Here is a 23,747-nt window from a genome sequence, read left to right as displayed (position 1 = left end):
GGGTGGATAGTGAGCGTCTTTTTCCTCGGATGGTGATGACAAACACGAGGGGACATAGCTTCAAGTTGAGGGGTGATAGATATAGGACAGATGTGAGAGGTAGTTTCTTTACTCAGAGAGTAGTAAGGGCGTGGAACGCCCTGCCTGCAACAGTAATAGATTCGCCAACTTTAAGGGCATTTAAGTGGTCATTGGATAGACATATGGATGAAAATGGAATAGTGTAGGTCAGATGGTTTCACAGGTCGGCGCAACATCGAGGGCCGAAGGGCCTGTACTGCGCTGTAATGTTCTAATTCTAATTTATTATAAACACACCAACTCCCGTGGCTCCCTTGACTACACTCCCTCATGCCCAGCCTCCTGTAAGGACTCCATTCCATTCTCCCAGTTTCTCCGTCTCCAACGCATCTGCTCTGATGATGCAACCTTCCACAACAGTACTTCTGAAATGTCTTCCTTTTTCCTTAAGTGAAGATGCCCCCTCCACTGTAGTTGACCGAGCCCTCAACAGTTTCTGGCCCATTTCCCGCACCTATGCTCTCACCCCTGCCCCTCCTTCCCAGAACTGCGACAGGGTTCCAATTTTCCTCACTTTCCACCCCACCAGCCTCCACAGGATCATCCTCCGCCATTTCTGCCACATCCAGTGTGATGCCACCACCAAATGCATCTCTCCTCCCCTCCCCTGTCTGTATTCCAAAGGGATCGTTCCCTCCGCAACACCCTGGTCCACTCCTCCATTACCCCCGACACCTCAGCACCTTCCCTTTCAACCACAGGAGGTGTAATACCTGCCCTTTTACCTCCTCCCTCCACACTATCCAAGGCCCCAAACACTCCTTACAGGTGAAGCAGCGATTTACTTCTACTTCTTTCAATTTAATATACTGTATTCGCTGCTCACAATGCGGCCTCCTGTACAATGGGGAGGCCAAACAGATTGGGTGACCGCTTTGCGGAACACCTCCAGTCTGAAAACATGACCCCGAGCTTCCTGTCGCTTGCCATTTCAACACACACCCCTGCTGTCATGCCCACACGTCTGTCCTGGGATTGCTGCAGTGTTCCAGTGAACATCGATGCAAGCTCAAGGAATAGCACCTCATTTACTGATTAGGCATGCTACAGCCTGCCGGACTGAACATTGAGTTCAATCATTTCAGAGCATGACTGGGCCCCCCTTTTTTAGTTTTATTTTGTATTTTTTATTTGTATTTCATTTTATTTTAGTTTGTTTCAGCATTACACTTTTTTATATCATGTGTCTGCCCATTGTTTTTCTTTTTTTTTCATGTTTTTGCTTGTGGCAAGGGCTTTCATTATTCTGTCATTTAACACCCTCTCTGCACTAACCCTTTGATATTTCACCACCCCATTAACACGCTCTTTGTCTTTGCCTCATGACCTCCTTGTCAGTTATTCTCTGTGACCCTCTGTTCTGTCAGCACCATCCCATTTGTTCTCTTTTGCCCCACCCCCACTTTATTTGTGTAAAACCTATTATATTTCTAACCTTTGCCAGTTCTGATGAAAGGTCACTGACCTGAAATGTTAACTTTTGCTTCTCTCTTCACAGATGCTACCAGACCTGCTGACTATTTCCAGCACTTTTTTGGTTTTATTTCGGATTTCCAGCATCTGCAGTATTTTGCTTTTATTTGAGAGATGTTAGTTGTTCAGTGAAAAGACTGTGGGAGATGAGAAGGGATGATATCATGGTTGAGGGGTGGGGTATTGGTGTCAGCAACTTGGCTTTTTATAGGTGAGGTAAGAGGGGTGGCGGAAAATGAGGTGCTTGAAAGAGAGGCTACCAGGGGAGCAGTGGGAAAGACTGACACGTTTGCAATTAAGGAACATCGCCAACATGAGGGTTTGGGTGGAGTCGGTGGTGGAAAATATTGGCAGGCATCATGGCTTCATCAAAAGCCAATATGTTGTGCCACCCATGAACCAGTTAAAGGTTTTATCATAATGTTGCGGATGGCAAAGGCTTCGAGTGAATGAACAATCTAAAGAGACATGTGGAGAAGTTCTATGATTGACTGGCAGAGTCCAAGGGTAGTGGTGGGCGCATGAGTGCGATGTACAGGAGGTCAGCTAGATTAGCTTTCAGCAGGCAAGCTGGGTGGGCAGATCCATGGAAGAAAATAGGGCCATTGGGGGTTGCTGCTCGTGAGGATACAGATATGGGTGCCTTGCTGGGCCCTTTTGGAGGATGCAAGAAAGGCATAGAAGGTAGCTATGTGCTTATACAAGTGGATTTCAAGCCTGGGGCATTGCAAAGAGAATAGTAAAACAGAGGAGCAATGATGGTCTAGAGCAGAGATGAGAGGGAGCAACATATCCAAGAGGGTACAACTGAAAGGTTGCTTGATTGGATGACAGGAGGAGCAAAAGAGAGATGAGGCCAAGTTGGGGAAGGAAAAGGAGACCGAAGTAATGGGCTAAAGTCCAAAGTGGTAGCCAAAATATGTATGCAAACGGCCACATGGAATTTAAGGTACATAGGTAAAGTGCTACTCGTGAGAAAGGGAAAATAGATGAAGTACATACTTTTAATAATGCTGTTGAGATGTCTAGGGATGAGTCTGAAATGGACCCAAGAATCCTAGTAGATTTAATGCTAAATATGTTCAATCAATGCAAAACTGCAATCAGCAAAGCCAATGAGATGATGAAGTACACAACTAAAATAGTAGAATTTAAGTCAGAGGGAGTAATGATCAAACCTTAGAGTTTTGGCCAGCTTGCAATTTCAATACTGTGTCCAGGTCTGGTCGTCAAGAAATAGACTTTTGAAGTGCTGGAGATAGTGCAGAGAAGAGCTAAGAAGCCAATCTCCAATGTCCGGTCTAAGTCATGAGGAAAAACGGGGCTAATTTGGGCTTTTCGGCCCAGAAATAAGGAATTTAAGGAGTGATCTTGTTACAAATTTCTCTTTTTGTACCAGTAAAGTTAGAATTGTAAACATATAATTTATTCTTTGGATTTCAGTTTATTTGGAAAAATCTTTTTAACTATTATCATTATAAATTTCCAAGTTTGAGTGTTAATTTGAAAGTTACAAATGATCAACCAAGTACTGAAAGGATTCTTTTAAAAGGGAATTTAAATCTTTTCTGCCGTGATGTTAAAGCAACTTCGTTTTGAGAATGAATGGATATAATGTTGCTCTCCAATTTCTAAAATAAACTATTTATCTTTGCAGGCACGTACAAGCCGCGGATTCGATGTTATGACACATACCAGTTATCAATGAAATTTGAAAGATGCCTAGATTCAGAAGGTTGGATAAATAATTCCCTTTGGCATTGTTAAATGATTAAAATATAAAATGAATAAAACTTGTAAAGGATGACCTAAACACATTGTAAGAAAATGTAATACATTTCAACTCTGTATCCTTCAATCTACAGCATGCAATATTTAACTAGAAGTTTGCAACACTATCTAAAATTTGATTTAGTTTTTCCTTTTTTTTTCTTGCCATTTTGCAGCTATGTTCAAGGAAAACTCTTCCTATTTAATATAATTTTATACAAAGAAATTGACTTATGCTGAATTTTAAATAACAACTGACATTTATACAGTGCCTTTACAGTGAAAAATATCCTAAGACGCTGCACCAAAAAGTAGTTGGGCAAAAATTGGCAGAGTTGAAGAGGAGACATTAAGAGGGGTGACTGACAGCTTGGTCCAAGTACTGGGAATTAGGAAGAATCTTAGAGGAGGGAAGGAGGGAGGCCAAAGGGATGGGGATGGAATTAGTAGTTTAGGGCATAGATAGCTGAAGGCACAGCCTTCAATGGTCAGAAAAGGGATTTGGGATGCACAAGGTCAGATTTGGAGGAACACAGTCCTCTTGGAGCATTGTAGGGATGGGCAAGGTTACAGAGATAGTGAGGGACAAAGCCATGAGAGAATTTGAATGTAAGAATGTAAATTTTAAACTTGAGGCAGTGGCAATTTTGGGAGACAATGTAGGTCAGCATGCATAATAGTGATGGGTGAGTGGGATTTGGTACTGGATAGGATATGGGTAGCAGAGGTTTGGAGGAGCTGAAGGTTATAGAGGTTGGCCAGGAGGGTATTTAAATAGTCAAATCTAAAGGTGACAAAGGCATCGACGAGGGTTGCAGCACCGAATGGAACAAGGCAGGGGTGAAAACTTGCAATGTTATGGAGGTAGAAGTAGGCAGTCTTTGTGATGGTGAGGATATTGGAAACTTAGATTTGGGTCGAATAAAGGTGCCAAAGGTTGTTTGTAGTCAAGTTCAACTTGAGACAATGGCTAAGGAAGAAGATAGAATCAATGGCCAGAGTAAGCAGTTTGTATTGCGAACAAAGACTCACTATCCTTAATGTTTACCTGATAGAAATTGCAGTCTGTTCAGGACTGAATGTCAGGTAAGCATGCTGTCATCGCAAACAGTGCAGGGTTGAGAGAGCTGGTGAAGAGGTAGTGTGGGTATTGACTGGATGTACGTGGAACCTTATCCTGTGTCTTTGTGTGATGTCCTCAAGTGGCAGCATATAGGCGAGAGAGGCCAAGAATAGGGTGACACCAGAGGTAATTGAGGGTGGGAAGAGAAGCCATTGCTGGAGATGCTGTGACTATGATGGATTGGAGGAATAGAACCAAGCAAAGCAGTCCCACTGAGCTGGACAACTGAGGAGAGGCTTTGAAGGAGGATGGTCCGGGAGGGATAATGCATCAGTCACTGAGGAAATCATTTGTGACGTTAGTTAGGACTGTTTCAGTTCTGTGACGGGGTAGAAACCTGATGGAAGAAATCAAACATGTAGTTGCAGAAAAGATGGGCACAGATTTGTGAGGCAATATGACGTTCAAAGAATTTGGAGAAAAAGGGAGATTGAAAGTATTCTGCAAAGACAGAGGGCTTGAGGCAGTGTTCCCTGTAAACTGTACAGCCGTGCAACAACCCAAAAACTTCTGGTGCACAAGTCCACTAAGTTACTGCGCATGCGTGGCCACGCAAAATAATTTTAAGGGGACGTACTCCGAAAAAGAGGAGGGTGATGACAACCATTTTGAATTGTAGGGAATGCAGTACCTGAGGTGAACGAACCGTTTGCAAAGCCAGCATTGGAGCCAGGAAGGGAAATTGGATGGTTAGCAGTTTAGTAGGAATGTGGTCAAGAGGGACCATAAGGGAAGATGGGCTTAGGACGTGGAAATCTTGAGGGAGATGTGATTTGGTGGTAAGGACCAGACTGCTACCATGACAGTTTAGGTAGGGAAGATAGTGAAAAGTATAGCCAGGTGGGAAGGCTTCAGGAAAGGGCAAGATTTTCCACCCGTGAGTGAAGTATCTTTCAAAGCACTAACATTATTGGAGTCATCCACAATAACATGGATGGCAAGGGCCCCATTCATGTGTAAGTGGACATTCTGGAGGAAAGAGAAAGTTGGTGATTGATGATTCCACTACCAGAGTCCAAGAAGCAGTGATTGGTGGGGTGAACAAGACAGAAGGAGGTTGCTAAGGTTAGCCCCTAGATACCTTTTAAAGAGCCATATTTAGATCTGAATGGTTCGTAAAACATCAGCAAACATAACCATTTGTCAAATTGTTTTAAACTTTTAAATTACTTTTTGTATTACGCTATGTAGTGGTTGGGACACTGACACCTCAACATGGGTATGGAGATTGGAGAATAAGTGGATTATGCCTGCTTTTTGGGATTTTCAAGTGGTAGCCAGACAATTTTCCAGCCTGAATAGGGCAAAAAAAATTGGCAGCAATCTTTGCGATGTCTCTTATTTATATTTGTTCTGAAATGGATAAAACTTCTAGCATTTGTTCTGTTTCAAGGTCAGATTTTGGGTTTGATTAAACTAGTTAAAAATGTACTGGGATAATGAACCTTGTAATGTTTGGTTCCAAAGAAGTTTGTGGCAGAATATTGATATAGTGAAAGTAAGCATAATGTAATTTCCAGTCGGTTTTCTTTTGCAGTTGTAACATTTGAGATTTTATCAGATGATTATTCAAAGGTATGTACATCCTGCTATATTTTATTAATGTGCCGTTTGTATTTTAAACAATTACAAGGTTTACATTTATTATAGTACCTTAATGTGTCTGAAAAGCTCCTCTAAGCACTTCAAACAAATTGCAAGTAATTATGCTTCAGTTCTTATTTTTAACAGCTGCTTTTCTGCTTTTACAGATAGTTTTTCTGCAGTGCGATCGTTATGTAGAGTTTCATTCGCAGCATGGCCGCTATTATAGGACACGAATCCCTAAGTTTGGTAGAGATTTCTCCTACCATTATCCATCATGTGATCTCTATTTCGTAGGAACAAGGTATATAAATGGGATTTTTTAAATCCTTTTCAGTTATGAGTCAGAGTTAATAATGTGGGGTATTTACATTAAATATACACAAAATACTTTTGGTGACTACAAATAAGTCTTTACAATTGTCTTTGAAATGTGTTCTGAACACTGAAACTATGTGGACCCATATTTCTGAATTTTATAATTTCTATCTTTTGTTTTGGATTGCTAAATAAGTGGCACTGGTGTTATGGTCAAACAAAGCGATTTATATTTAATTCTCTTGCACTCTGTTTCGTATCCCACCACTTTATTAATGCAGGCATCAGATTTAATTCTGCTGTAAAAGGGTTGGGGAGGGAGGGGATTTATTGTCTTCCATTGGGAATTATTTATTACCTCACCAATGGACTTGGACTGGCATTTGGCAGTGCTTGTAATACCACTTACCACTTTGATCTTGGAGATGCTCATCTGTCATTATTTAACAAAAGAAAAGCAATGAGAAGTGTGTTTTACTTTATCCATGCACCTTTCTTTGGATAGAGTAGAGGAACGGCTTAATATAACCATTTGAGGATTTTAGTGACATTCTAGCAACAGTGATTGCAGAAAGTTTAGCATTTATAACTGTTGCAATTCACTTTACAGGGAACATTTTCTAAAATCATACATTTTTTATCTTAACTGCATTATAATGAATCATAACTGAAAATTTAGTAGTAATTGGGAGTGAAGAATTGACTGAATTTCATTAACTAGATGAGGATGGGAGCAGGATAGAAAAAAAGCACCTCTGTAGCACCAAGGTGCCATTACAGGCACTTCCAGATTACAGGGCAAATGCTGTTGACAGTGATAAACTGAAGACTTCTAAAAGTAGACCTTTTGTGACTTCTCTTGCTTTAAATGCTGTTATGCTTTTTACTTCTGGCCCTCTGTAGTTCTGAAGTCTACAGATTGAACTTGGAGCAGGGACGATTCCTAAACTCTCTACAGACAGATGCTTCGTAAGTATCTTAATGTACACTGTTATCACTCTAATATCATAAAATGTTTCACAGAAACAAGTAATTGGACACTGAGCGGTAGCATGAGAAAGGTTAGCGTCAGTGACTAATGAGGTAGACTTTGAAAGAAGGGGAGCAAGGAAGCAAGCGGGGGCAATAAAGGAGATTGTACCAGAATATGGACTGAGGTGGCTGTAAGCTTTGCTATTGAAGATGGAGTGAGTTGAGATACAAAATAGTTGGATGAGCAAGGGCATACATGGAGGTTGCAAAGGTAAGAGAGGTTAGGCCATGGAGGGACTTGTAAATGAGGACAAATATTTTGAAATCATTGCATTGAGGGATAGGATGTGAGTGGAGTTTTGCACTTTGTGAAGGCCAGCAAGATGAGCATTGGAATAATTGACTTTGGAGATCTTAAACATGTGGATAAGAGAGATGGAAATAGGTGGCTAGGATGTTCACTTTGAAATTCAGTTTGCTCTCAGGACACTCAAGTTGCACATTTCTCTTTTGAACCATGGAATGAGGTGGGATATATTATGTAAGTAAGCAAATCTGCCACTGGGAGGAGCTATTTCTTTACTATAATGTATGTTACTTGATTGCAAAATTGATGAGTCTAAGGCAGGAGAGGAACGTTGAATTTGGAATTAAATAATTGTGATTTTTAAAATTAATTAAAAACAATGCAAAGGCATAGAGGCTTGATGGGAGTGGCCTTTTCTTGTTCTGTGCTGTGTTGTGTTCTTAAGGTTGGTATAAAACATGGCAAGAACAAGTTAGCATTTCCCCAAAAGAAATGGGGAAAGCATCAGAAGGTAAAAAGGAAACCATGTATGCTTTCTAACGCATTTATTTAAAACAGAGTTGCAAATTTAAACTGAGGTTGGGAGAGGAGCAGGACTTTGGAGTTGGAATTGAGAAAATATCAAAGAAACTCAAATTAGTCTTGGCCTGAATGTAATTGAGACTTTTGAGGAATACTATTTTGTATATTATGCCTATTTTAACATGAATCTGATTACATTGTGTTTGTGTGTGGTAGCGAGGTGGCACACAAAATGCCATTTTTAAAAATACATTTTAATGTCAGCAATTTATATTCTCAGGCAGAACAATGTTTGTGATATTAACCCTGCACATTACCTGTTTGCTACTGGGACAACTGAGGTAATACAAAACACTGTCAGATTCTTGTGATTTTTAAAAAATTTAAATGTTGAATAAATGAGTGTTGCCTCATAAATGTTTTTTGTCCATTTTAGGGTAAAGTAGAATGTTGGGATCCACGAACAAGAAATCGAGTAGGAATGCTTGATTGTGCTTTGAGCAGTGTGACAACTGATACAGAGTAAGCAGTATAATGTCTATATGTATGTTAAAAACAGTGAGTGATCTCAAAATACCAAAGACACAAGATGGTGAACATAATGTGAATAATTGAGCAACAGCCTTTGATTAGCTATAAAAATTCCCAACCTAATTCCCAGCCTCGGGTCAATGCAAGCAAAGAAAACCAAGTATTGAAATAGATAAGTGATAAACTGCTTGCCAACTCAAATCACTGAAGTGAAGCTTCGGGCACAGCTTCTCAGCAGTTCAACTTCAGCCTGCTATTCAAATGAAAAGTAAGCAGACATCAGAAGTCATGGAACCGAAAAAGGGAAAATAAACACGATGGAAGAGAATAATTTCACTTGAAATAGTCGATTGAAAGTGAAATAACAATTCAGATTTGAACTTGTTCTCTCCTCATTCTCTAATTTCCTTTTCCCCATTCATCACCCCCACCCCCTTTGCCTACTGGGTCCAGTTATCCTGTCATTTTCAAATCACCTTGACTTGCATACGATACTTGATCTTGACTTTCTGTGTACATCACTATGGTTAATATTGATGAGATGTAGTGCTGCAATCTGATAACTCTTGCCTCTGATTTTCTTTTGTCTCTGATTTTATTTTTTTCCCTCCGTGTGGGGAGCCTCCGCTACTGTGTCCCAAAAATATTGAGAAATCACAGTTGCAGACCCAAGCTCACATGGACTCTTCAATTGGAGCCAGTCGGGTTTTTTTGCATCTTGTAGATGGTTTTCTATATCTGGAGCCTGAATGATGAATCTGCAACAAGACATTTTTACTGTTGATTAGAAATGACTGAAAATTAACAATAATTACATCCTCATTAAAGAACTTGATTATTTCATGTCCTTGGAACATCTCATAGTATTTGAAACCAGTTAAATACTTTTGAAGTGTAGGCACTTGTTTTGGAGACATATACAGTGGCTAATTTGCAAACTGCAATGTTTCGCAAGCAAAAATTGGAGAAAATATCATTGTGGAAGTAGCGACTTTCATTTCTTTTTGAATATGAACTTCACTGAGGAACAGCGGTCAACCTCTTCCCACATTATGTATGTCCTTTACATACTTTCCTGCAGGGAGTGATCGAGCATGTCAGAGTGCAAATTTTTGCTCTGCTCTAGTTAGACTTCTGTTGCTTTAAAGGGCTGGGTAATATTAAATGAAGGTGCAGCTTAGCAAACAGCTTTTATCAAAGCAGTTCCTTTGCTCCTATAGGAAAAAGCTATCAAGACTCTTTTGTATTTTATATTATACTTAATTTATTATGATTGAGGTGAGAGTGACTGCCCTTGACATCAAGGCAGCATTTGACCAAGTATGGCATCAAGCAGCCCCAGCAAAACTGGAGTCAATGGGAATTAGGGGGAAAACTGTCCGCTGGTTGGAGTCATATCTAACACAAAGGAAGATGGTTGTGGTTGTTGGAGGTCTATCATCTCAGCTCCAGGACATCACTGCAGGAGTTCCTCAGGGTAGTGTCCTAGGCCCAACCATCTTCAGCTGCTTCATCAATGACCTTCCCTCCATCATAAGGTCAGAAGAGGGGATGTTCGCTGATGATTCACAATGTTCAATACCATTCGCGACACCTCATACTAAAGCAGCCAGTGTCCATATTTAGCAAGACCTGGCCAATATCCAGGCCTGGACTGTTAAGTGGAAAATAACATTCAGGCCACACAAGTGCCAGGCAATGACCATCTCAAACAAGAGAGAATTTAACCATCTCCCCTTGATGTTCACTGACATTAGCATAGCTGAATGTCACACTATCAACATCCTGGGGGATTACCATTGACCAGAAACTGAACTGGGCCAACCACATAAGTACTGTGGCTACAAGAACAGGTCAGAGGCTGGGAATTCTGCAGTGAGTAACTCACCTCCTGACTCCCCAAACCCTGTTCACCATCTACAAGGCACATGTCAGGAGTGTGATGGAATTCTCTCCACTTGCCTGGATGGGTGCAGCTCCAACAGCACTCTAGAAGCTCAACACCATCCAGGACAAAACAACCTGCTTGTTTGGCACCCCGTTCACCACCTTCAACATTCACTTCCTCCACCACTGATGCACAGTGGCAGAAGTGTGTACCATATGCAAGATGCATTGCGACAACTCACCAAGGCTCCTTTGACAGCACCTTCCAAATCCATGACCTCTACCACCTGGAAGGACAAAGGCAGCAAATGCATGTGAACATCACCGCCTGCAAGTTCCCCTTCAAGCCACACACCATCCTGACTTGGAACTATATCGCCATTCCTTCACTGTCCCTGGGTCAACATCCTGGAACTCCCTTCCTAACAGCACTGTGGGTGTACCTACCCCACATGGGCTGCAGCGGTTCAAGAAGGCAACTCACCACCACTTTCTCAAGGGCAATTAGAGATGGGCAATAAATGCTGTCCTAGACAGCAATGCCCACATCCCGGTACAAATAAATAAAAAATCAGTGTTCCTCTCATTATGAAACACTGTATCCTCCGAACTCAAAATGAAACCTTGCTAGAATAGTCAATAAGTGCTGTTTAACTTTTTTTTTCCTTTTTTTTGATAGTTCCAGAAATGTAGATTAGATGGGGTCTCTTCCAGATTTGGAGCTATTCCACTGAATTCGCAGTTGATGATGAAAATACCAGAGTAACGGTTGCTGTTAGGTTTCTTAATCACTTTCTAGTACCTTGATTTTATTTAAAAGCCCTCAAAACTTCAGACTAATTGAACATTCTTTGTTTGCTGAGTATCAATCCAACTAGGCTACTTGGGCATCTAGTATTTTGAAAGTACAGCCATGTTCAGTCCAGTTTCTCACTCACTGGGGTGGGGGGGGGGGGGGTCATTGCTACTGTGCCTTGTTGAGTTCATGATATCAACTTTGTTCTTTCTCCAAAAGAAGGCAGAAACAGAAGTTATCCTTAATTACAATCCATGGGCTATCTGCAAGTTCTGGCAATCTTGCCCATGACATATAAACAGCTCGGTTCTATTTCCACTTCTATTTCATATTCACTGGTTTGTCCTGTTTTGAATTTTGGGACCTGAGGGTCTGGTATGGTCCATTGGACACCCTCATTTAAGGATAAAAGCAAAATACTGCGGATGCTGGAAATCTGAAATAAAAACAAGAAACAGTGGAAATACTCAGCAGGTCTGGCAGCATCTGTGGAGAGAGAAGCAGAGTTAATGTTTCAGGTCAGTGACCCTTCTTCAGAACTGGATTTAAGGATGATTTGTTTCTCCCTCCTTGTGGAGAAATAACAAAGTTGATATTATACAATATAAAGGAACAGAAAAAAGTGTTTGTATCCCACCACTGCTACTAGGCACTCCAGCAATGTACCCCTATTGAGCAAGAAACCAGACTGAACATGACTATACTTTCAAAATGCTAGATTGGTGCTATTGCCTCAATATGGATGAATCCTAAACCAGAACTTCAAAATCTGTGGGTAACTCAAGGAACAAAAACAAGAAATGCTGGAATCACTCAGCAGGTCTGGCAGCATCTGTGGAAAGAGAAGCAGAGTTAACGTTTCGGGTCAGTGACCCTTCTTCGGAACTCAAGGATCTCTGTTTCCTCGAGGCCACGCAGCAACCCGAAAGTTTCCATGCAGGACATGCTCAAGTAGACCGCTTTAAATTGCCATGTGTGCGCAACTGCGCAGAAAAATTTACAAAGCTCACACACTTAACCAAATTGCTTGTGCACTGCAAAAAAAAAAAAAGAGGTTACGTTGCTCAAGATTGCTATAAATTTGTTGCAATATTGATTTAAACTTTATATGAGGCTCCTCAGGCTGTGTTCTAATGAAAGGTCGCAGACCTGAAACGTTAAATCTCTTTCTCCATTGATGCTGCCAGACCCGCTTTAATATTTCCAGCGTTTTTGGTTTTTATTTTGGGTCTAGATCACCTGTTCAATCTGGCAGACAAAAAGCGAATTAACGCAGCTTTTAAAAGTAACAGTGTATACTAATGTTCTGTTTGCGCTTCATTAATTGTATTTTCTTTTAATTATAGGATTGATGGTTTGCCTTCTATTTCTGCTTTGAAGTTTAAAGGAGCTTTACATATGGTAGTTGGCACCACAACAGGTCAGGTGAGTATCATGTCCAGAGTATGTCTGATCTGAATTTAATAATTTAGATTTTCTTTCTTTTAAAAAGTGTCTTATCCTTGTCATGATGCAACATGTGAAATTCATAATCTTGCAGTTGAATTCATAAAGATTCATTCTTAATTGCTTTTTAAAAGTTGCAGTGATTTCAGTGTGAAATTGTTTTACCCTTTTCCTTCTATATCCTTCCTCTCCCTTTTATTACAAAAGTTCTTGCAGCATCTGACTTCATGTTGGCATGCTCTTTCCATTTAATGAGACATGTACTCCATTGATACATGTAGACTGAATGGGACCAGTGATTTTGTTTTAGAAACCTACTTAGGCTGTACTTGTACTGTGACCTTTGGAAACTCAAATCAGTACCAGAGTCTCATTTCTCAGAAATTTAGCACCCTTAACAGTCTCCTGTGGTACGCTGCCATTTTTGCATTGATGTGTACCCAAACCACTTTGCATCAATGCAAAAGCTGCAGAATGCTTGCAACCATAACATGCTGCTAATTAGCAAATAATTAAGACCCAGACAAATTTACAAAATATTTGAAGCTCCCACTTGGTTGTCATGGCCATATTACCAGTATACCACACCGTCTAATATTATTGCTCTTGATGGTGTCTCCTCTGTTGGTCGTCATTAAAAACAATCCAAAAAGCTAGAAATTAATTATTTGCTTAGAACTTAAAAATGATTTTTATTTACTAGCCATTTCTGCTCTACTTCACTAAAATGCTTTCCAATCAGTTGATTAGCAAATATTCTAACTGCCCATTAGAGCTATAGACAGTATTACCTAAACACACTGGGCTGAATTTTACTAGCCCTCTGACTTTGGGGGTCGTGGCAGTGGGGCCCAAAAAACTCTTCCGGGAGAGACCCACCAGGGCCCCTGACACCAAGGCGGCCCTACCGTATTTTATTGGCGGCGGAAAGGCCTTCATTTTAATAAAATAAATTGAAATTAATAATCAACTTACCTTGTCCCGGTGGCCATCCCACACCGATAATCCGGCCATTGGCCGAACTCCCATGCCTTCAGAACTCCGTGGTGAGGGGTGAAATTCAGTGCGGGAGGTGTGGGGAAGCGGGGAAAATACTATGTATTGGCTGTGAAGATGGTGGAAAGGAGTTGAAGGGCAATGGTAATGAGGTTGGGGGGATGGGGAGGTCGGGTTGGGAATAAAGTTAATTTTGGAGCGATAGGCCCACAAACAAACATTGTGGAGGGTGGGGGGTGCGAAAGGGCCTCTAGTTTTCATTTAATTATTTAATGACAATGTTAAACACTGTGCCTTTAATAATGCAAATTTCTTCTAAGGGCTTGAAACCCTTTAAAAATGGCACCAGACGCTATTGCCAGGGACTGAGCGGCTGCCCCCTCTACATCATCAAGAGTGGCCACTCCGCCCTCTCCATTTAAATAAGCACCTGTGCTAAATATCTCGGGGATGGGGGGGGTGCTCAGCGATGGCTGCTCCGTGTGGGCGGACTGCCGAGATCAAAGCGCGCCGCCGCGATTTGTTGCACGCCAGTAAAGTTCAGATCATTTTGTTTATCTTCTGTATGAGAGCTAGCTTTTGTACTGTGTGCCTAGAATGTCATCAACTTTCAAATGTAAAACACACTCCTCATGGATACGAAACTACAAAAGTTGTGACCTAAAATTGGAATAATGGTTATATTATGCTCAAATTTTATGGTACATTCCTTGCACAACACATGAATGAATTTTATTATTCTATGTCCTCACTACTTTAAAGAATTGCCTCATTTACTCAGCTACAGCTGTAAAAAGCTAATTGTATTTGTGTGTTGGCACAGAGAGAGAGAGAACTGTGCAATAAATTTTGGCAATCAGTAAAAGAACTAATTTGTAAAAGCTTTGACTGCATTCTCCACAACTTTTTCTCTCCACCTCAAACTTGATATCTGGTGGATGTAGCTGCCATTGCCATGAAGGCAGCATTCAACCAGGTATAACTCCATGGAATCACAGTAAAACTGAGGTCCATTGGGGAATCAAAGGGAAACATCTTTATTGGATGGAGTCATACCTTACACAAAGAAAGATGATTGTGGTTGTCAGAGACTAGCCATCTCTGCAGAGTTCCTCGAGGAACCATCCTCAGCCCCTCATCTTCAACTGTTCCATCAATGACCTTTGTCATAAGGTAAGAATTGGGGCTGTTTGTTAACAACTCCAGTGTTCAGCTCCATTGAAATGCTTCTTAATGAAACAGCCCATAACAGGACCTGGATAACATCTAGGCTTGGACTAACAAGTGGCAGTTAGCATTTGTCGCATAAATGTCAGATAACTTTTAATGATGGCACTGTCATTGTCGAGAGTTTCCAATATCAATTTCTTGCGTTTGGGGGTGCACAGTGGGTGTTCATCATTGACGTGCAAAGTGTTCAGCATATTTCTCTCTTTATGATTGCAAACTTGGTTTGCATGAAGTGAAGTCGACAGAACTGAAGTTCACTTAGTCATTTGCCAACTCTCTGAATCAAAATTCAAATGTTCTTTTGATATTCAATCCCAGGTTTTGTTATATGATCTTCGTTCAAGCCGTCCACTGATTGTCAAGGACCATCATTATGGACTACCGATTAAATCAATTGCTTTCCAGGAACAGTTGGATTTGGTCATTTCAGCAGATTCCAGGATTGTAAAAATGTGGAATCAGAATACGGTAAATGATTAATGTTCTGAATATAAATCAGGTGGTGGTGTTGACTCCGGTAGCACAGAAAGCCACTGTTATGACCAGGTGAAGAAGAGGTCTCAGGCTCCCCTCTCGCCTCTTCTCTGGTTTGGCTGCAACAGGGTTTATCTTTTAAAACACAGTGATTTTAGCTTACCACCTCAGTGAGCCCTTGTTTACTGCACTCTAATTGCAAATGAACCAATTCCACAGGTTTTCTTGAGTTTAAGCAAGAAAGATATAAGTTTATTAACCTTATCACTCTAAGCCGGTTAAAATTACAAAAAATACACATCGCATCCATGCGCACAGGCCAACGAGAGGTGCACACACACGAATAGATACAGAGGGGAAGAAAGAGTTGGGGGGGTTGTTGAAGTAGAGTTTGTAATAAATGGAATACAGATACGGTTCTTAATGTCCTTGGTATAATGTCCTAAATTGAAGTTAAGATCTTGGAGTCCTAGCTGGGGCCACGTACACAATTCCAGGCTTGCTTCTCTGGTACCAGAAGGCCGAAGAGAAGCTTTGTCTGTAGTCTTGAAGCATAGAAACTGCCACTGTGGTTTTCCTGGGACTTTGCAGGAGAGAGAGACTGAGAGAAATGTCTTCCTCTCGAGGTTCAGAATTGCAGTCTGTTTCCTTTCTGTGAGGCACAATTCGAAAGCCCGAGTCTTACCAGCAGGTAGGTCATGTGACCATCTTTGTTGAAATAGCAACTTCTTGGAGGTTGTTGGATTTCAAAGTCTTTCGGACGTACTCGGCGGGGGGGGGGTGGAGTTTGGCTCCTACGAAGTCAAAGGGTGTTAATCACCACTATTGCCAAGACCCATCTTACTAATTGAATCAAAGAGCACCCCCATTGTCTTTCTATTCATCTGTCTCTCAGCCAGCCCTTGTTTTCTCAGAATGTAAATGTGCAACCATGTTTTCAGTTGTTCAGTTCTGCTTTTTTTAAAAAGTTATTTGCAATGTCTAGTAAAAGGTTTCAGCCGTGTGCCATATGATGAAATTAATATGTTTCTATTTGGCAGGTGTGATTTCTGTTACACCCACCTTATGTGATTTGAGCACTCCATCTACCTGAACAGGCCAGCAATGCATTTTAGTTGCTTTTTTTTTTATTGTCTGTACAAATCTTCTCCCAGTATTGGGAGTCTGTGGCCACAAACCTAGATCGCAGTCGTGACGTTCAGTAACTCCACTTGTGCAGTTTGTGTTGTCCCAGGTGCTTTGAATTCAGTTGCTACACAAAAAGCAGCTTCACACTTTAAACATCGTGGTTTCAAAGTATGTATTACTTCAAATTAGTCTGGTCGCTTGCTAGAAAAGTCTGTAATGGAATTATAGAAACTTTAATCACAGGCAATTCAACTGTGTGCGCCAATGGTAGCATTATATCTAAGCTAGCTACTGTAATCTTGTTTCCAAATTCTCTCTGTATGCTGTCTCATTTTTCTTCCAAATGTTTAGTTAATTGCCTCATTAATGCAATGATTCACTCTGCTTTAACTGCTACTTACAGTAATATACTTGCCTGAAATTCCCTGTCACCTCTGCTACAGTCCCTTGCATGCGGAGCTTGTGACATGCCAGCTTAGAATGTGGCATTGAATCATAGAAAAGTTACGGCACAGAAGGAGGCCATTCAGCCTGTTGTGTCTGCGCCGGCCGAAAAATCTAGCTGCCCAATCTAATCCCACATAGAATAGGATTTGTACATTAGAACATAAAGGTTTCTGGCATGTTACAGGCTTTCCTTTGTAGGTCCTTTCACAATGTTAAATATAGATGTCCAGTGTATGGCTGGTGAGGAAACTGCAGACTTTGAACAACAGTTACTGGAGGGCATTACCTGGTGGCATCTTTTATATCCAGAATTCATGACCTACCACAATTGGCGATAGAGAGCTTAGCAGTTGTGCTGAAACTCCACACCTCCATCTGGTGCGAGCCTAATTCAATATGCTTATGGTTTGTGGCCAAGTTATGGTTAGGTGGAAGATGGAAATGCAGTCACAGTTGAGTGTTTCTATGAAACAGTAGGTTAGGGTATAATGACGAATAGTTTTCCTGCTGATTAAGTGTAGACCAGAAAGGTCCTAGTTCATTGCCATATCTGTGTAATGAGTTAGTTGATCATAAGCAAAACACTGGTAGGGGACTACAGTTGGATTCAGTATCCAGGTTATGAAGGAAAAACATCAAATGTCAGACAGGAAAAGAAAAATTGTCCACGTACCCTGTCCTATGTAGTCTTAATGGCTTATGCATCCTAATTCAGACACTCCCTATTCACTAGGAGCCGTGTAATCTGGGAGAGATGAAAAACCTGGAAACTTCCTCTCAGACCCTCCCTAGACAATCAGAACTTATTCAGGAGACCATGACTTGTACTACTTGTCACAACCTTTTGTATAACATGACCTCTGCCCCAGCCAGGAACTGATCCAACTCTCTGGCTGGAATTCCTATTCCTAATCACCAGCCAGTGGTCCATGCAAGAAATGCTCATCTGTGGGCATTGGACTCACCAATGATGTCCCTGCAGTTGAATAGTTTACCAACACTCTGTCTAGGTTCACGTGTGAAGCATAGCCACTTAGTTGAGACACCAGAGAGCACCTGATGTCAGTGGAATTGCATCCCAGAATGGAGTCGCTGCTTCTGAAAGCTGGAGACAATTGATAGAAAAGGAGATGGAGCAAAAAAAATGGAGTCATGGTGTGAGGAGAGGATATGCACATTGCAGAAATGCAGGATAAAGGGAACATCATGTATGGTGGAATAAGGGCAAAGTACCACGGGTGCTGGAACTCTGAAATGAGGCCAGAAAGTGCCGGAAATACTCAGCAGGTCTGGCAGCGTCTGTGTAGAGAGAAACAGTTCATGTTTCAGTTCTGTGACCCTTCATCAGAACTGGCATAAGTTAGAAATGCAACAGTCTTTTCCCCCCCTCCCGACTTTCACTTGCTCAAAGACAGTTGTATTTCTAACTTTTGCCAGTTCCAATGAAAGGTCACAGACCTGAAACGTTAACTCTGTTTCTCTCTACACAGATGTTGCCAGACCAGGTGAGTATTTCCGGCACTTTCTGTTCTCGTATCATATGTGGTGGATATAGTTTTGGGCATATTGGGGGTAGTGCTCAAATGTGAATTCTTAATGTGTACTTGCATGCGTAATGTTGATGAGAATGAAAACAAGAAATCAAAGAACCATCATTGCTGTAATGCGAGAGGAGCTGGGCAGATTCCACAGTCTTTATGTGGTATACCAGCAATGTCTCCTAGACACAACTGTTGAGTAAATAAACTGGCACTGTGATTATACTAGGATTTTCATGTGCTGATGGGCAATTTCCCAAAAGCTCAGATCTCCCTACAGTCCAGTGACTCTGCTGTGAAATTGTGTTTTATCATCTCCAACAGTTGCAAGCCTCCTAATATTTCTGGCAGCAGTGAATTGAGAATAAAAGAGGATCAAGATAAACATGGAAAAAGCTGGAAATGGGGTGGTTTTAGGGGAGGGACGATGATATGTGACCAAGATGTACAAATACTTCAGTGACCAGAATTTCATCATTTATTTTTAGGGGAAAATATTCACCTCCACTGAAACAGAGCATGAAATCAATGACCTTTGCCTTTATCCTAACTCAGGTAAGTGCAAAACCACATTGCACATGAAAGGGGTGATACGTGTACCTTTTTAGAAGATACGCTGTCAATGTAATGTCTCCTAATAAAATATGCTTAGTGTTTCAGTATCAGTCTTTTTTAAACTGAACACTGAAGCTGCAGACTGTCAATGAAGTTAATTGAGAATGCATTTTTACAATAACTGAATAATGTCTGTATTTTGTATTTAACAGTTCCCCAGTGTAAAAGCTACATTGGTTAACTTCATTCCTGCCTGTATTTGCAATTTGTTATGCAAAAATTTTCTGTTTTATTTTAGTTCTTTATAATAGTTTTTCCTACTCAGGAGGCCTTAGACCCAAGAGCAAAAGAACAGCAGTGTCTCATTTGCATAGTTATAAACTTTTGTATGTCATGAGGGAAAGTTGCTGATGCTAAAGTCAGCTTCTCATTCTTGTGTGTTGCATTCAAATGTATGGATTCTGAAATCCTGTGGGGAACAGAATACAGTAAAATTCTGAGACCTGCCTGTTGCTAATGTGAATGAAATGAGGATCCCAATCTTAAAAATAACTTACTCCTGCCTACAGAAGATTTTGTGGTGTTGGGTACATTGTGGGCTGAATTTTGCAAGCAGCAGTCCGCCCGCGCGGATTGCCCATCGCCGAGCCCCTGCTATATTAAGCGCGGCAGCTCATTGGCATGACAGCGATGCGCCCCCCCACCCCCACCCCCACATTACATGGTGGGAGGCGGGGCATCCGGCGCCACAATGTATGTTGGCTCAGCTGTGTAGCAGGGGCTGGGGCCCTACTTAAAGCATCCCAGCACCTGCTTCCTGACAGCTGCCAAAAAAATACTTCCCTCTCTTTTGAAGAGTGGGAATGTTGGCAATCTGGCAGCAAAGCAGAAAGTGCTGGAGAAACTCAAAGTCTGGTGGCATCTGTGAAAAGAGAAGCAGAGTTAACTTTCAGGTTAACTCTGCTTCTTTCTCCATAGATGCTGCCAGACCTGCTGAGTTTCTCCAGCATTTTCTGCTTTGCTGCCACAAACTTACTCTGCTTTGTCCCAGTGTCCTGTGCAGTTGAGATTCTCTTCCACTCGCGTGTAACATTCCTGCTTGTAGGTGTGATGCACCAGGGTGAATAATCTTAATTTTGCATATACCAGAACGTAACACTGAACTGTATCATAAAAGGCAAAACTGTATCATAAAAGGCAGTGGTTAGCACCGCAGCCTCACAGCTCCAGGGACCCGGGTTCGATTCCAGGTACTGCCTGTGTGGAGTTTGCAAGTTCTCCCTGTGTCTGCGTGGGTTTTCTCCGGGTGCTCCGGTTTCCTCCCACAAGCCAAAAGACTTGCAGGTTGATAGGTAAATTGGCCATTATAAATTGTCACTAGTGTAGGTAGGTGGTAGGGAAATATAGGGACAGGTGGGGATGTTTGGTAGGAATATGGGATTAGCGTAGGATTAGTATAAATGGGTGGTTGATGTTCGGCAACGACTCGGTGGGCCGAAGGGCCTGTTTCAGTGCTGTATCTCTAATCTAATCATATCAGAAATGAAAGCATCTTCTAAGAATATCTACATATTATGGCTTTTAATTACCTGAATGTGAAAAGCTGCAGACTGATATGCATTTGGAATCTGTGTTCATTTCTCTGCTAACTGTTATGTGAGAAGACATGTAACTGGAATTAAAAATACTACTAAAAATACCAGGAAAATATGTTTACATTCTAGCTGCATTGCAAACCAGAAATATTACATCAATAATTATGATCTGCTGCAGAAGCAAAGTGTACCTGAACATGTGTCGATCTGTCATAGTTGAAAAACCAGGACAACAGCACAGATTTCCTACTAGTCCTGCATTAGTTTTCAAACATGTGCAAGAAAAACCTTGCAGCCAGAAGTTAGAGCAGATACACTGTGGAATCACCTTTGCATTTAAAGGACCAGAGCAGAAACCGAAGATGGCTGAAGGGCGCTCTAAGGTGGCCCCACGGTTCAGTGATGCCTCCCTGCTCACTCTCTTCTAGGCTGGGTGGGCAAGGTTGCTAGCGCAGAAGTGGCATTGCGAAGGAGCACCCGCAAGCCTTTCCAAAAAATACCGTGACACAAATGGGTCTGTACGGGTGACACTACACTGTAAAAATTTCAAACTCTAGATCATCTTCACTAACACGTGTGTTGCTTTTACTGTGTGAATGAAGTGTGCAGCATGTACTGATTGTGTCTCCTTCCATTACATCATTGGCCTTTCAGTACTGCCAATGTATGGAGTAACATCATTGCCGTGTCAGTTACTACTCCTGTGCATCTCCACGGATGCAGTAACATGGACAATGGCTCAGTCTGCTACTGCCAGTAACGGTGGCTGGAAAGATGTTGCAGCTGTGGGTTGCTGCACAACAGGTGAGCGAGGGTTCTGTGTGGATTGCAGAGCACATGGTTCCTTTGGTGTGGAGAGCCTTTGATCAATAAGGCATTGCCATGCATCTCTTGTTCGCTGCTCACCCTGCATGCGATGCCTGGCTGCTCTCTGTCCTCTCGTGCGCCTTTCCTGCTGCCAGTCCTCAACGTCCTCATCATCCGAGGAAGAGTCCTGCTCACGTCTGTCCTCATCCTGCAGTGCCTCCCCCTATTGAGTGCGTAGTTGTGTAGAGGACAGCAGACAGCAACGATATGAGCTACCCTTTCCGGCTTGTACAGCAGGGCACCACCTGATCTATCCAGGCAGCGGAAGCGCATTTTCAGCATGCCAATCGCCTGCTCAGTGGTGGCTTCTGTAGCTCCATGGTTGGCGTTGTATCTGTCCTCTGTAGCATTGGTGGGGTGTCTCACTGGTGTCGGGAGCCATGTCTGCAAGGGGTAGCCCTTGTCTCCAAGAAGCCACCCCTCCATCTGCGCCAGTTCAGTGTGCTGCAGCGCCAGCTGGGACTGGTGCAGGATGAAAGTGTCATGGCAGCTGCTTGGAAAGCGGGCACAGATTTGCATAAAGCAATTACGGTGTCACATACTAACTGTACGTTGAGCGAGTGGAGGCCCTTATGGTTTATTTATGCAGCTGGTCGCCCAGCAGGAGCCTTAATGGCCACAATGGTGCAGTCTCTGACCCCTTGCACCTGTGGGAATCCCACAAAGGAGCCGAAACAGATTCCCTCTGTGCTTGACTCCCAGGGTCCATCGTGAAGCCCACGTAGTCACCGGCCCTCCGGTACAGGGCATTGGTGACCTCCCTGATGCAGCAGTACACTGCTGACAGAGTTACCCCTCAAAGGTCTCCAGTGGGCCCCTGAAATGATAGAGGCTTAAAAGTTAGGAGCCACTGTCACTGAGGGCCACAGGCATAGGATGTCCACTGAAGCTCATCAGCTGCAGGTCATCGTTGAGTAGAGCACAGAGATGTGTCACCGCCACTCGACATCTGCAGGTATGTCACGCGGGATCTGTAGATGTGCGGAGAGCTCTCCTTGGGGGCTGCTGCTGCTCACGACCGGGGGCCTCTACGTGGGCTTTACCGGCCTGCTGGTTTTGCATGTGGTGCATATGGATCCTCGCGAGAAGTGGATCAGACAATATAGGTTGCACCAAGGTCCCACCGCCGCCAGTAAAATGGGGTGGGCCATTCCCAGCGTCGGGGGTTGTGGCATGCCCCTCCCGCTAGAATATTCTGGGGGGCCCCCCCACCACGACCCCCAACGTTGGAGGGCTGGTAAAATTCAGCTCTATATGTCTAAATTATCTATTAATAGTTCAAATGTTAAATCCAAAGCGTAGCGTTGCCAATTCCCATCAGTCAATCAGAGTTGCTTCAATATAAAGGGTCTGTCATACATAAATGTTTCTATAATTGCTTCTATTCAGGTCTGTCTTACTGAAAAAAGCATGGTTTTAATTTATTTTTAATAAATTATACATTACTGGTATTACATACAAACTAGCAAATACTGCTATCTGTGTTGTTTCCTTGTTCTATTAAATGTATTGCTTAAAAATGGCACTGCAATTGCATTGTTTTCATGTGTATTTGTATTCTCTAATGTAACTTTTTGACAATGGGCTGGAAAATAATGTCAGAAGATCAATTTGAGTACTATAGTGGAAGATGTTTTCATGCTGCTCAGGGGATCTGGAATCCCTTCCATAGGAAAACAGAAAAGGCTACAGGGAATTAGTTAAATTGGACTTGTACACTTGATGAAGGTGGAGCAGGTTTGTTTTTAAAAAGAAAGCATATCAATTCCTCCCTCCCTTTTCTGCTGGAAGGATATTAGTGGCTATAGCGTTAGTTGTGGCCTTAATCATGCCACAGAGACTTCAGATGCAATGGAGGCTTGGGGACACAGTGAACTGTTATTACTGCAGAAGCGAGTGGTCCAAGAAAACATTATGAAAGCTGGTCACACTCACTAGAGCTGAAAAGTTATGCATCTCTATTTGTCTGAATATATCTTGATTTGTTTTGTGACTGAAACAAAACTCAATTCTATTTTTACCTTTCCAGGAATGTTCTTCCTAGCTAATGAATCACCTAAGATGAATACATTCTATGTTCCAGTAAGTATGGTGGATTGGTGAATTT

The 23,747-nt window shown here is 42.0% G+C and overlaps 1 protein-coding gene across 2 annotated transcripts in view; it reads left to right on the top strand.

The window, feature by feature from the left end:
- nol10 (nucleolar protein 10) overlaps positions 1-23,747 on the top strand; it is a 73,186-nt gene that overhangs the window by 15,202 nt on the left and 34,237 nt on the right. For both annotated transcript variants that reach the window (XM_068022587.1, XM_068022596.1), the window contains 10 exons: positions 3,212-3,289; positions 5,985-6,022; positions 6,199-6,335; positions 7,253-7,318; positions 8,431-8,491; positions 8,587-8,672; positions 12,711-12,789; positions 15,355-15,504; positions 19,112-19,178; positions 23,670-23,722. In XM_068022587.1, coding sequence (XP_067878688.1) covers positions 3,212-3,289; positions 5,985-6,022; positions 6,199-6,335; positions 7,253-7,318; positions 8,431-8,491; positions 8,587-8,672; positions 12,711-12,789; positions 15,355-15,504; positions 19,112-19,178; positions 23,670-23,722 — 815 coding nt within the window. The remainder of the gene's footprint in view (positions 1-3,211; positions 3,290-5,984; positions 6,023-6,198; positions 6,336-7,252; positions 7,319-8,430; positions 8,492-8,586; positions 8,673-12,710; positions 12,790-15,354; positions 15,505-19,111; positions 19,179-23,669; positions 23,723-23,747) is intronic.

This window comes from Heterodontus francisci, chromosome 3 (assembly GCF_036365525.1).
Source record: "Heterodontus francisci isolate sHetFra1 chromosome 3, sHetFra1.hap1, whole genome shotgun sequence".
Lineage (NCBI taxonomy): Eukaryota > Metazoa > Chordata > Chondrichthyes > Heterodontiformes > Heterodontidae > Heterodontus > Heterodontus francisci.
Note: the sequence above shows the minus strand (reverse complement) of the source record. Positions and strands in the feature narration are given on the sequence as shown.